Source organism: Siphateles boraxobius, unplaced genomic scaffold (genome assembly GCF_051911475.1).
Source record: "Siphateles boraxobius isolate OS27281-9 unplaced genomic scaffold, OSU_SipBor_1 12, whole genome shotgun sequence".
Lineage (NCBI taxonomy): Eukaryota > Metazoa > Chordata > Actinopteri > Cypriniformes > Leuciscidae > Siphateles > Siphateles boraxobius.
The window spans coordinates 9753431-9764488 of NW_027508722.1; the positions used below are offsets into that span (position 1 = coordinate 9753431).

General features: G+C 36.8%; 1 protein-coding gene across 1 annotated transcript; it reads left to right on the top strand.

Moving 5' to 3' along the window:
* The first annotated feature begins 3353 nt into the window (after positions 1 to 3353).
* On the top strand, positions 3354 to 9498 carry colec10 (collectin sub-family member 10 (C-type lectin)). The gene is made up of 6 exons (XM_077207188.1): positions 3354 to 3473; positions 4529 to 4600; positions 7014 to 7085; positions 7918 to 7971; positions 8139 to 8234; positions 8556 to 9498. Exons 1-6 carry the CDS (start codon positions 3359 to 3361, stop codon positions 8945 to 8947), a joined length of 801 nt encoding a protein of 266 aa, XP_077063303.1. The 5' UTR covers positions 3354 to 3358; the 3' UTR covers positions 8948 to 9498.
* Positions 9499 to 11058: the final 1560 nt, after the last annotated feature.

Below are 11058 nucleotides of genomic sequence, written 5' to 3' on the forward strand. Positions count from 1 at the left end.
AAGCAGACTCGCCATGCTTAGAGTGAACCCTTGGTATTTCTAGCCGATGTGATCCTAATGATCTGAGTGATCTGTTGGGTTTATATTCAGTATGCATATCTGCAATGTATTGAGGTCCTAGGCCATTGAATGATTTATATACCAGTAATAATACTTTAAAATCAATCCTAAATGTAACTGGCAGCCAGTGTAAAGACCTGAGGACTGGTGTGATGTGTTCATATTTTCTGGTTCTGCTCAGAATCCTAGCAGCAGCGTTCTGTATGAGCTGCAACTGTCTTATGGTCTTTTTGGGAAGGCCAGTGAGAAGTCCATTACAATAATCCACCCTGCTGGTGATGAAAGCATGCACAAGTTTTTCTAAGTCTTGACTGGAAACAAAGCATCTAATTCTTACAATATTTTTCAGGTGATAGTATGCTGATTTAGTTATTGCTTTGACATGACTACTGAAACTATGGTCTGACTCTAGAGACACACCCAGATTCCTGACTTGATTTTTTGTTGTTTGACCCCTAGACTGAAGGTATGCGTTCACCTTGAGAACCTCATCTTTGTTTCCAAACGCAATGATTTCAGTTTTATCTTTGTTTAACTGAAGAAAGTGTTGGCACATCCAATTGTTTACTTCATCAATGCATTGGCAAAGGGAGTCAATGGAGCTGTAATCGTTAGGCGATAGGGATAAGTAGAGCTGTGTGTCGTCTGCATAGCTATGGTAAGCGATTTGGTTCTTTCTCATTATTTGGCTCATTGGGAGCATGTACAGGTTGAATAGGAGTGGCGCAAGAATTGAGCCTTGAGGGACTCCGCATGTCATGGATGTCCACTCAGACTTATGGTCTCCTATACTCACATAATAACCTCTGCCTCCTAAGTATGACCTGAACCATTTTAGGACTATCCCAGAAAGCCCGACCCAGTTTTCCAGCCTGTCAAGAAGTATTTTGTGATCGACAGTGTCAAATGCAGCACTGAGGTCGAGTAGTACCAGCACTGATAATTTGCCTGTATCAGTATTTAAGCAAATATCATTTATTATCTTTATGAGCGCAGTCTCTGTACTGTGGTGCGGTCGGAAACCAGATTGAAAATGGTCAAAGTATCCATTCGAGCTTAAGAATTTGTTCAGCTGATTGAAGACAACTTTTTCAATGATCTTGCCTATGAAAGGAAGATTTGAGATCGGTCTATAGTTGTTTAATATGGTCTTATCCAGATTGCTCTTTTTCATGTTGGCGCTTCTTCTCTTCAGTTCACTCCAGTTATCAGGTCAGGGAACTGGGACAGTCATGGCAGAAGCTTCTTTTTGTGCTCCTTAATACATTTTTATGTTAATTTTGATGTTTGTTTTGGATCGTTGTCCTAATGGAAGATCCAACCACGGCCCATTATAAGATTTCTAGCAGAAGCCGGCAGTTTGGGATTTTTTTATCTATTGATATTTGATAGAATCCACGATACCATGTATCTGAACAAGATGTCCAGGACCTCCAGCAGACAAAATATGCTCACAACATTAAAGATCCAATGGTATATTAAATTGTACACATGGGGTACTTTTTATCCTTGTGTGCACCAGACATCTAGCGTGTTTACTGCCAAAAAGCTATTTTTTTTCTTGTTTCATCTGACCACAGAACCCTGTGCCTTTTGAGGGCCAGTCGTGTCTGACAACTGAATATGCTGGAGTTTGTTTTTGGATGAGCGAGGCGGATTTTTCTTGAAACCCTCCTAAACAAATGTGGGGTTGTAGGGGTTGTTTGAATTTTTTTTTTTTTTTTTTTTTTGTAGGCTTCTGGCCCCAAGACTCAACTAATCTCTGCAATTATCCACCTGTGATCCTTGGAGACTCTTTGGCCACTCAAACTCCCTTCCTCACGGTGCATTACTGTAAGACAATATAGACACCTGTCCTCTTCCTGGCAGATTTGTAACATCTTTAGTTGATTGGAACTTCTTAATTATTGCCCTGATGGTCAAAATGGGGATTTTCAATTCTTTTGCATTTTCTCACAGCCACTTTCTATTTTGTGATGCTCAACAATCTTTTGTTGTTTAATTCAAATCATAACTATAATCTTTTGTTTTACTCATTGTGATGGATGATTAAGGGAATTTGGCCTGTGTGTTTCCTCATATTTAAACTCCTGTGAAACAAGAAGTCATAGATAGACAATTGCATGTTCCTAGTCACCCTGTTGTGCTAAAAAAGGTAAATATTAATGGGAATATACTTCAGATATATTGTAAATTTAAATTCTAGGGCTGCCAATAGTTGTGGCCAACATGTTTCGGAGAAAAACATTAATTTCATTATGTGAAAGAAGCAGATATTGTTATTTTTCAGTTTCCCATGTACTGGTTCTCGGTTCCTGCCATCATGAAAGGCTGGATGGATTGGGTTCTTACCCTTGGCTTTGCATACACCTTGGAAAAGCGCTACAGTGCGGGCATCTTCAGGGAAAAGAAAGCCATGTTGTCATTCACCACTGGTTCCCATGAGACAATGTTCAGCTCCAATGGGATCAATGGAGATATGAATGTTACTCTTTGGCCAGTTCAGAATGGTGTCCTCAATTACTGTGGCTTCCAGGTCCTCGCACCACAGCTCTTCTGGGCACCAACGCATCTCTCTATAGGGGGTCATGACAGCCTGTTGAAAGGCTGGCGTACTCGTCTTCAAGGTCTTTTAAGGTTGATACTTAAGCTTGATACCCCCCATTTCAATTATGCTACTTCAAAAAAAATTTAGTGAAAGATCAAAATGATACATAATGTAGATTTATTTTTTACAGCCATTTTTGATCATATTTTCCAGGGGTGCCATTAATTATGACCACAACTGTATATTTAAACAATAAATGTGTTTTAAATCAGTGGTTCTCAGCTCCAGTCCTCGGGACCCACTGCTCTGCACATTTTTTATGTCTCCTTATTTAACACACCTGATTCAGATCACCAGCTCGTTAGGAGAGACTCCTTGATCTGAACTGAGTGTGTCAGATAAGAGAGAAATACAAAATGTGCAGAGCAGTGGGTTTCTAGAAACTAGATTCATTAAACTTAATAAACTATTTTGAAAATTAGTTAAACATTTCAACATATGATAAACAAGCCATCTTTTTAAAATTCATATAGTATGTACATTTGCTACAATACTATCAGAAATTATTTTCATGGTGGCTACACTTTTTTTACACAACCAAATTCCTCACTTGCAGTGCAAGGAGATAGTCTGCATTCTGGACAGTGTTGTTTGAAAGCTAAACACAGATATGATAAGGTCTGGTAAACATATGTTAAACTCCCTTTTCACGCTCCTCTTGAGAACAGAACGAAGTTTCCAATTCAAGTCATGGATGTACACACTTTTAGCAGGAAACTTGTTTTATTTCTATTTCTTTGTAATGTATACCTTTATTGTACTACAACCGAAATTTGCTCCAACAGCATTCTCCCTGGATCAAAAGGTATTTGTGTTTTTGTTATGAAAAAGAAAAAGGAATTTATCACCTTTTTAATCATCTTTTAATAGTTTTTAACAGGTTTTTAATAGTACAGATTTCAGAGCAGCCAGTTTGTAATGTACTATTATTATGATTATTATTTGTTCTGGTCAAACATTATCATTAAATATTAGTTTGGATAAATAACCTTCCCTTTGCGAAATGTATTGCTATGATAATTAATGTGGTAACATCTAAATCAATTTAAATGTTATTTAACATTAATGTTAAATAACATTTATTCTCCAAACTGCGTGTCCTAAGCAGGGTTCAAATTATGTTGGAGCCTATTTCGGAGTCTTGGGCCAAAGGCAAGGAAACACCCTGGATGGATGGCCTGTTCATGGCAGGGCATTACTGTATCAACCTAAATAACTTACACTAACAAATCTAAATTTAAGGGCAAGATCAGTTAGAAATAGCTCTTTAAGGTAACAATTGCAGATGACCACTTTTTACATTGTTGGCTCCCTGCTGGTTTGTTGTTGTCATACTGGGTAGATGAAATAATCAATTTAATGTGCTACAGTAGCTTCTCATATGACAGGAAACCTGCTGGTAAACCCAACAGTGTGCCTTTGTTAAAAAGTGGTTCTGTCATTTAAAGGATCACAGTGTCAGCAAAGGAAATTGTCTGGAACATTAACGTGTCAGTGATTATTCCATTACGTAAACAGCAAGCATTTAAGAGCTGATGCTATTTCTGGATATTGTGTGTGTGTGTGTGTGTGTGTGTGTGTGTGTGTGTGTGTGTGTGTGTGTGTGTGTGTGTGTGTGTGTGTAATGATATATACAGTTTGTTTGTTTGTTTGTTTCATAAAACAAAAAACTGTTAAGAGGAAATGTCTCTCCCCGCAGCTCATACTTTTGGCAATGCCAATCAACTCACCCTTCTTGATATTGAATAACTGTCTGTATTTAAACAGCTGCGATGTAGCTGAGAAGCGTGTTTGGGTAAGACCTGTCTGTACATTTACTGTTGAGAGGGCCCAATCTCTAACTTTGTCTTCATCTATCAGGTGATCCAGGTGACGTGGGAACAAACGGTGAAGAGGGCAGAGTGGGAAAAACCGGTCCACCTGGCCAGCGAGGTCTCTGAGACGTTGTTGGTTTGTTATTTAATGAATCAGTGATAGATTAAAGGGAAGTTGGTTAAAGCAAGTCTGTTTACTGTTCATAGTCAAAAATATCCAGTAAACTCAAATCAGCTGCTTTAATAGAACCTTCTAATGCAGTTGCTCTTTCTGTGCTGTTAATGGATTTATTTTTTATTTTTATTTTTTTTTATTTTATTTTTGTAGGCTATAGCACCTTTTCAAACAGATTGTTTCAGGTAAATGCATGTTGGCCACAGTGAACAGGGAATCTAGCATTAAATAAAGAATTTTCCTCTTTTAGCCCCAAATGAGGAGCCAAAGGGGAAAAACACATATGTGGTGAGGTGTTGGAGAAAAATCTTGAAAATAATCAGTCTTATCTGGGTCCCATACTCCTCTGGCAACAAAATAATGCCATATAACAATACATATTTGAAGATTCAAGTCACGTGTTCAGTTAAACAGAAGTAAAATTATGCTGCCTTTCGACACATTATTAAGGCAGTAAAAACAGCTTTTGAACATAATGATTGCAATATAAGGAAAATATTATGGAGTCTTACAAATCCATCCGTTTTTGACTACTCTAGTTTCCTTAGTATGGGAATCCCAAAATAGGAAAACAAAGGAGAAGGATTAGCGTAGCTGCTAATTATATTATATCAGACACTTCACACTCTCATGAGACATAACTGTAATACTAGGTTACAGTCTTCTGAGATGTGTTATGTGAATGCTTGGCTAAAGAGTTATGTCTTTAATCTAGATTTAAACTGAAAGAATATTATCTGAACCCCACATATTTTCAGAAAGGACTTTCCAGAGTTTAGAAGCCTAATGCAAAAAAAAAAAAGCTCTCGTTTTTTTACTTTAAAATCCTATCGTTTGATTGTTCAGTAGTCCAGAGTTTTGTGAACTTGACTGAGTTTTGTGGAATATATATTTTTATAAAATTGAGCTGCATTACACTGATCAAGCTGTTGGAATTTCCTAAATGCTAGACAGTAGCTTCTTATGTACCACTCTAAAGAAGTGGTAGCATATGTACTACTGTACTAAGTTTGACCTGAAGTTAGCTGTTTGATGTGTCCTTGCCCTCAATGGGCATCAGAGTGTAGCTGGAAGACTGTCTGTTTCTGCCAGACCACATCTTCCCTAGAGGGAAGTCACGTCAGGGGCAGGCAGACATGTTAATTGAGGCCAGGGGCAGCGGTGTCGCCATGTGTTCAAAGATGGAAGTGTAGAGCTCTGCAGCAGACAAGCCTCTTCCAGGCTGTTAATCGAAACAGTACAAGAATGCCTGCAATTGCAATCACAGGAAGACATGACCTCTTTTCCACACATAAACGTACTTTACTAAAAATAAAATGAAAAAAAGCCAAAATGCCAGGAAGGCTCTTAGCCTGTTTTTTCACTCTACAGAGTGACCACAGAGACATTAAGTTTTTGAATGGCTGTTTACTGAAAATTTATTTGTATTTTTAGCCATGCATCTCAATGTAACATATCTGCAAAATGCTATACATGACAGCTAAATGTTCATCAGAAAAAAAGGAAAAACTGTCAAAAACTGTCAAAACCATGCTAGACTCTGCTTTAATTCATTTTAAACAATTACAGGAAATTATCATTCCAGTTTTTAATCAACATCACACCCTCAAAGCAAAAATTAAATCATTCACAAGAATAGAAAGAGAAAAAGTTCCAAAGTTCAAAAACTACGTATTGCAGGATGTCATTTTGAGACATTCAGATGGTTTAGTTCCTCTTCTCCACATAATTTTGTTTAGACAGGATGGTTCCACAAATAATTTCATAAATGCTGTCTGAGGTTTTCCAGCATAGTTTGCCGTATAACTGTAATATTTTAATAAATGGAGCAATCACTGCAGATGGCAAACAGCAACTGAAACATTTTATTCTGTAAAAAAGATATGAGTATGAGAACATATGTATGGGAATGTCAGTGCCACTCGAAAATGATTAATCACAGAGATGATATTAAATGACACTACAGAAATGAAAGCAATTGTATCCTATTAATGCTTTGGCAGTTGTATCCTATTATTGCTTTGCAAAACTCAGGAATGCCTATTAACCATTTCCAGATGGATATTTAATTAGGAACTTTGGTCCAAGGCTGTCACAAGCTGTCCCAAAAACAGCTGTCTCAAAACTTTTAACGAGCTGGAAAATGTAATTTAATCAGTTTTATATCAAAGACTACTGACACAATATAATTTCGCCACACACAAAATGCAATGATTGAGGCTAAAAGAGTATGCACATAACAAGACTTATTGTGCTTTGATAGTGTGCTTGATTCCATTGGAAAAGCATTGTGAGACAATTTTCATGAATTTTGGCAGAGTCAGATAACCAGTAACCTTGTTTTCTTCTTCCATAGGCCTGACCGGTGAATATGGAGAAAAAGGAGAGAAGGGCCAAATGGGAAAGATGGGCCCAAGGGGAACGAGAGGTTAGACTCTAAACAGAGATTGAATGCTGTTTGTTTATGTATGCTATGTTTACATATTATGTATGCTATATTGATAACACTGTCTGGGAAACATTTACAGAAAGCCACTTTCATTTCCACCCATGTTGTGCAGTATTTTCTAATTTGCCTATGCCCTTTCCATTAACTAGTTCATGTTCAAACATTCCTTCCAGGCAGGGAACAACACACTTAAATACAACTTAACAGAATCCTGTTTAATTGTAATGAAATTGTGGTTGATCTGTAAAGTATGTTTAAAATGTGCAGAGCAATTGTTGACTGAAGGCTAAAATGCAGTGCTCATTGATCTAATTAGGTAATGTGGATGTCCTAATGCCCTTCTAGAAAGTGAAGGTATTTATTGCCCTACAGCAATATTTTACACAATAGTGTACCAGTAAAATTCCAGAAAATTTGGCACTCCAGGAAAATAAACAACTGATTCATAATTTGAAATTATTCTCTACTTACTCTGAACACAATTGCATAGTTGAAAAGAAAAAAAGAAAAGTAAAAAAAAAAGTATTTATAATATTTACAAGTGTTGATTTTTATAACAGGACACAAAACACTAATGTTTCAAAAGGAAAATCATTGTTATTTGGATACAGAAATAGTTTGCTTTGCAGATAAGGGGGAAACCAGTGTGAAGTACTGTATGTGCACTGCTGCCATCTACTGGTTATTCACTCTTATTACTGGATTCTATAAATCATTGATATGTGCTTGCAATAATCTTTAGTTATTGGACTATATGTTTAAATGAAATGTCAGAGGTTAAATTGTAACAGTTAATCTGTTACTGTGACAGGTGACAAGGGACAACAAGGAATTGATGGTCTCCCAGGGTTAAAAGGAAAGCCTGGTAAATATAAAAGCATCTATGTGTTTTCCGCTCTATCTGAATGTATTTCATATGAGAAAAATATACCTGTATCTGTCTCTGGATAAACAGAAGGCATTAGATTTTCTTCATATTTATTATTGTTTATGATAACAATGATGCTTAAGGCTGCACAATTTGTGTGACAGGTACGACCTGTGACTGCGGGAGGTACAGAAAGGTTGTCACACAGATGGATATAAATATAATCAAACTGAGAAATGCTATCAATTTTCTTAAGAACGGTGAGACTTGTGTGCTTAATTAATCGAATTTGCTTGTGTGATTTTGATATTGTTTTAATGTTCCCCATTGTGATAATCATGCCATTTCCATGATATTAGACTAAATAAGAAACAATACACAAACCTTGAAGTATTAACCCTCGTTTTTTTTTTTGTTGTTTTTTTGTTGTTGTTGTTGTTGCTCCCTTGCAAAAGGAATACTAGATGAGCTGAGACAACAGCTCCATTCCATATTGCATGTCACAATTATTTCTACTGAAAACACGGACAAATGTTTACAAGACAATAAACCAGTACTATGTTTTGTCAATTTCTTTAAAGTGGTTCTAGGTATCAGGGAGACTGAAAACATGTTTTACCTGCTGGTGACAGAGACACGGAGGTATGAAGACTCACTTCTAAACTGCAAGTTGCGTGGGGGGTCTCTTGCTATGCCCAGAACCACAGAGACAAACACCTTGCTGGCCAACTATATCAGAGAAGCTGATCTTACTCATGTGTTCATAGGACTACAGATAGGGGTGACAGAGGTGGGGTATGTGTATGTTGATGGTAACCCCCTCTTGAATACCACAGTCTGGGCTCTGCAGGGGCCACACAGCAGTAAAGGTGCCTGTATGCAGCTTGGTAGTACTGGAGGCTGGAGCCAGGTAGATTGTGGAGCCACACAGTACTACATATGTGAGTTTGTCAAAAACACTTCAGCAAATTAAGTCTTGTGATGGTTTAACACAGAGGAAAAGCGTTTTTATTTTTATACCATCATTTTAAATATGCTATGCTAATGTCAAGTCAAGTCAAGTCAAGTCATCTTCATTTCTATAGCGTTTTTAACAATATGGACTGTTTCAAAGCAGCTTTACCGTGATAATAGGAAATTAAAGTAACTGAGATTGTTTTGGCTTTACAGCAGCTCTAGAATAAAGTTATTGTCTAGCTAAAGTTAGTTTTGATCGATTCACTTCCGTTGCAAAGATCATTAGTTATTAACTTAGGGGCCGCTTACACGACACCGTTCTAACAGAAAACCTTTAATGCACTCCAGCCCGCTCATTCGCACAACAACAGTGCCTGGTGGCTCGAGAACGCACACCTTGAAATAAGGTGCAAGCATAATGTATGAGTAAATGTCATATATCTTGTCTCATGTTGGCTAATGTATATACATTTTTTGTCAAAATGTTTTGATGTTTTCTGATTTTATGAAAATTATCCACCATCCTTTAAATCACTTAAATTAAATAAAAAGTAAATAGGATAACAAGGGGTCTGTGAGTGTGTCTATGCCTCTTTCTTTAAATAACGGTGAGGGAACTTTTCACTCTAAATCCTTCACTGTTAGATCTCACTGTTTTTTACAGCAAAATACTGGCAATACTGCCAGCAAGTGATTGTAAAAAGTAATAACAATAAGCTACAGCAATTTCTGAATATGGTTATTTGCTGATTACTGTACAATGTAAAAGTATAAATCAACAACTGTTTTATTATTATTAATTTGCAGACGCAAGACTCACTTCTTATAATTCACTTATAGTGTTGCTTCATCAATTAACAAAATATAATTAAAAAACAAGTGATTTATTATTGACATAAGGTAATCAGTATCTGTACATATAACACTTATTTTCCCAGCAGATAACTAGAATTGCATGCTTGCTATCTGTTCATCATGGCATTGTCACACGTGAAGCTAAGGAACTTTTTATTAGTAGTTCTGATAAATGCTAAATACCTAAACAAATTTCCAATTTTCTGTGCACATTAGCAGTATTCAGTGTATATCCCTCATCATTGTAAGTAAGTAAAATTTATTTGTATAGCACTTTTCACAGATAAAAATTACAAAGTGCTTCACAACATAATGTAATACAATACAACAATGTACAATGTGCAATGCATAGGGGAAAAAAAGATTTTTAAAATACAATGGAACACATAGGAGAAAAAGACGATAAAAAACCCACATCTAACTAAAAGCCTGCTTGAATAGCAGCATCTTTAGTTGCTTTTTAAAAGAATCAACGGAATTCACACAACGTAGAAAAGGAGGTAAAGCATTCCACAGCCTAGGTGCCACTGCTTGGAATGAACGATCCCCTCTGGTTTTAAAATGAATGTGGGGAACCACTAACAACCTCTGACCTGATGACCTCAAACTACGGGTTGGAGTATGAAGCTGTATCAACTCAGAGATGTAGGGAGGAACTTGACCGTGCAGGGCTCTAAAAGTAAGGACCAGGATTTTAAATTGAATTCTATAATGGACAGGTAACCAGTGAAGTGCTGCTAACACAGGTGTGATGTGTGCTCTTTTGTTAATGTGAGTTAAAAGCCTTGCAGCAGAGTTCTGAACAGCCTGGAGATGGTAAAGCTCCTTCTTGCTCAAACAAGTAAAAAGACTGTTACAGTAATATAAACGAGAGGAGATAAAAGCATGAATAATCATCTCTAACTCACCCCTTGATCCCAGTATTCTTAATTTGGATATATTCCTTAGTTGGAACAGTTTCCGACTAATTGTTTAAAGTGGTAATCTAAGGACATCGCAAAATCAGGCCGGAGACACACTGGCTGCGTGGCGGTTTCGTCTCAGCCGCGTGCATGCTAGATATAGAACCGTCGCCTATTTTTCACGCGACACGCAAGCGTTTCCAGGCAAAATAGAATAGGAAAAGATGTTATATGTTATTTTGTACACGAATACATATTAATAAATTAGATTTTGATGGTTGAAAGTCTAGGTTTTGACATAAATTCAGATATAAATATAATTTAAAAATAAATAATTATCAATTTTCAATTATGGCACCTGTCAATACAG

Coding starts and splice junctions, on each gene's coding strand:
- colec10 (XM_077207188.1), top strand. CDS start 3,359: ATGGATGTACACACTTTTAGCAGGAAACTTGTTTTATTTCTATTTCTT. Junction 3,474..4,528: donor CATTCTCCCTGGATCAAAAG/GTATTTGTGTTT, acceptor TTCATCTATCAG/GTGATCCAGGTGACGTGGGA. Junction 4,601..7,013: donor CGGTCCACCTGGCCAGCGAG/GTCTCTGAGACG, acceptor CTTCTTCCATAG/GCCTGACCGGTGAATATGGA.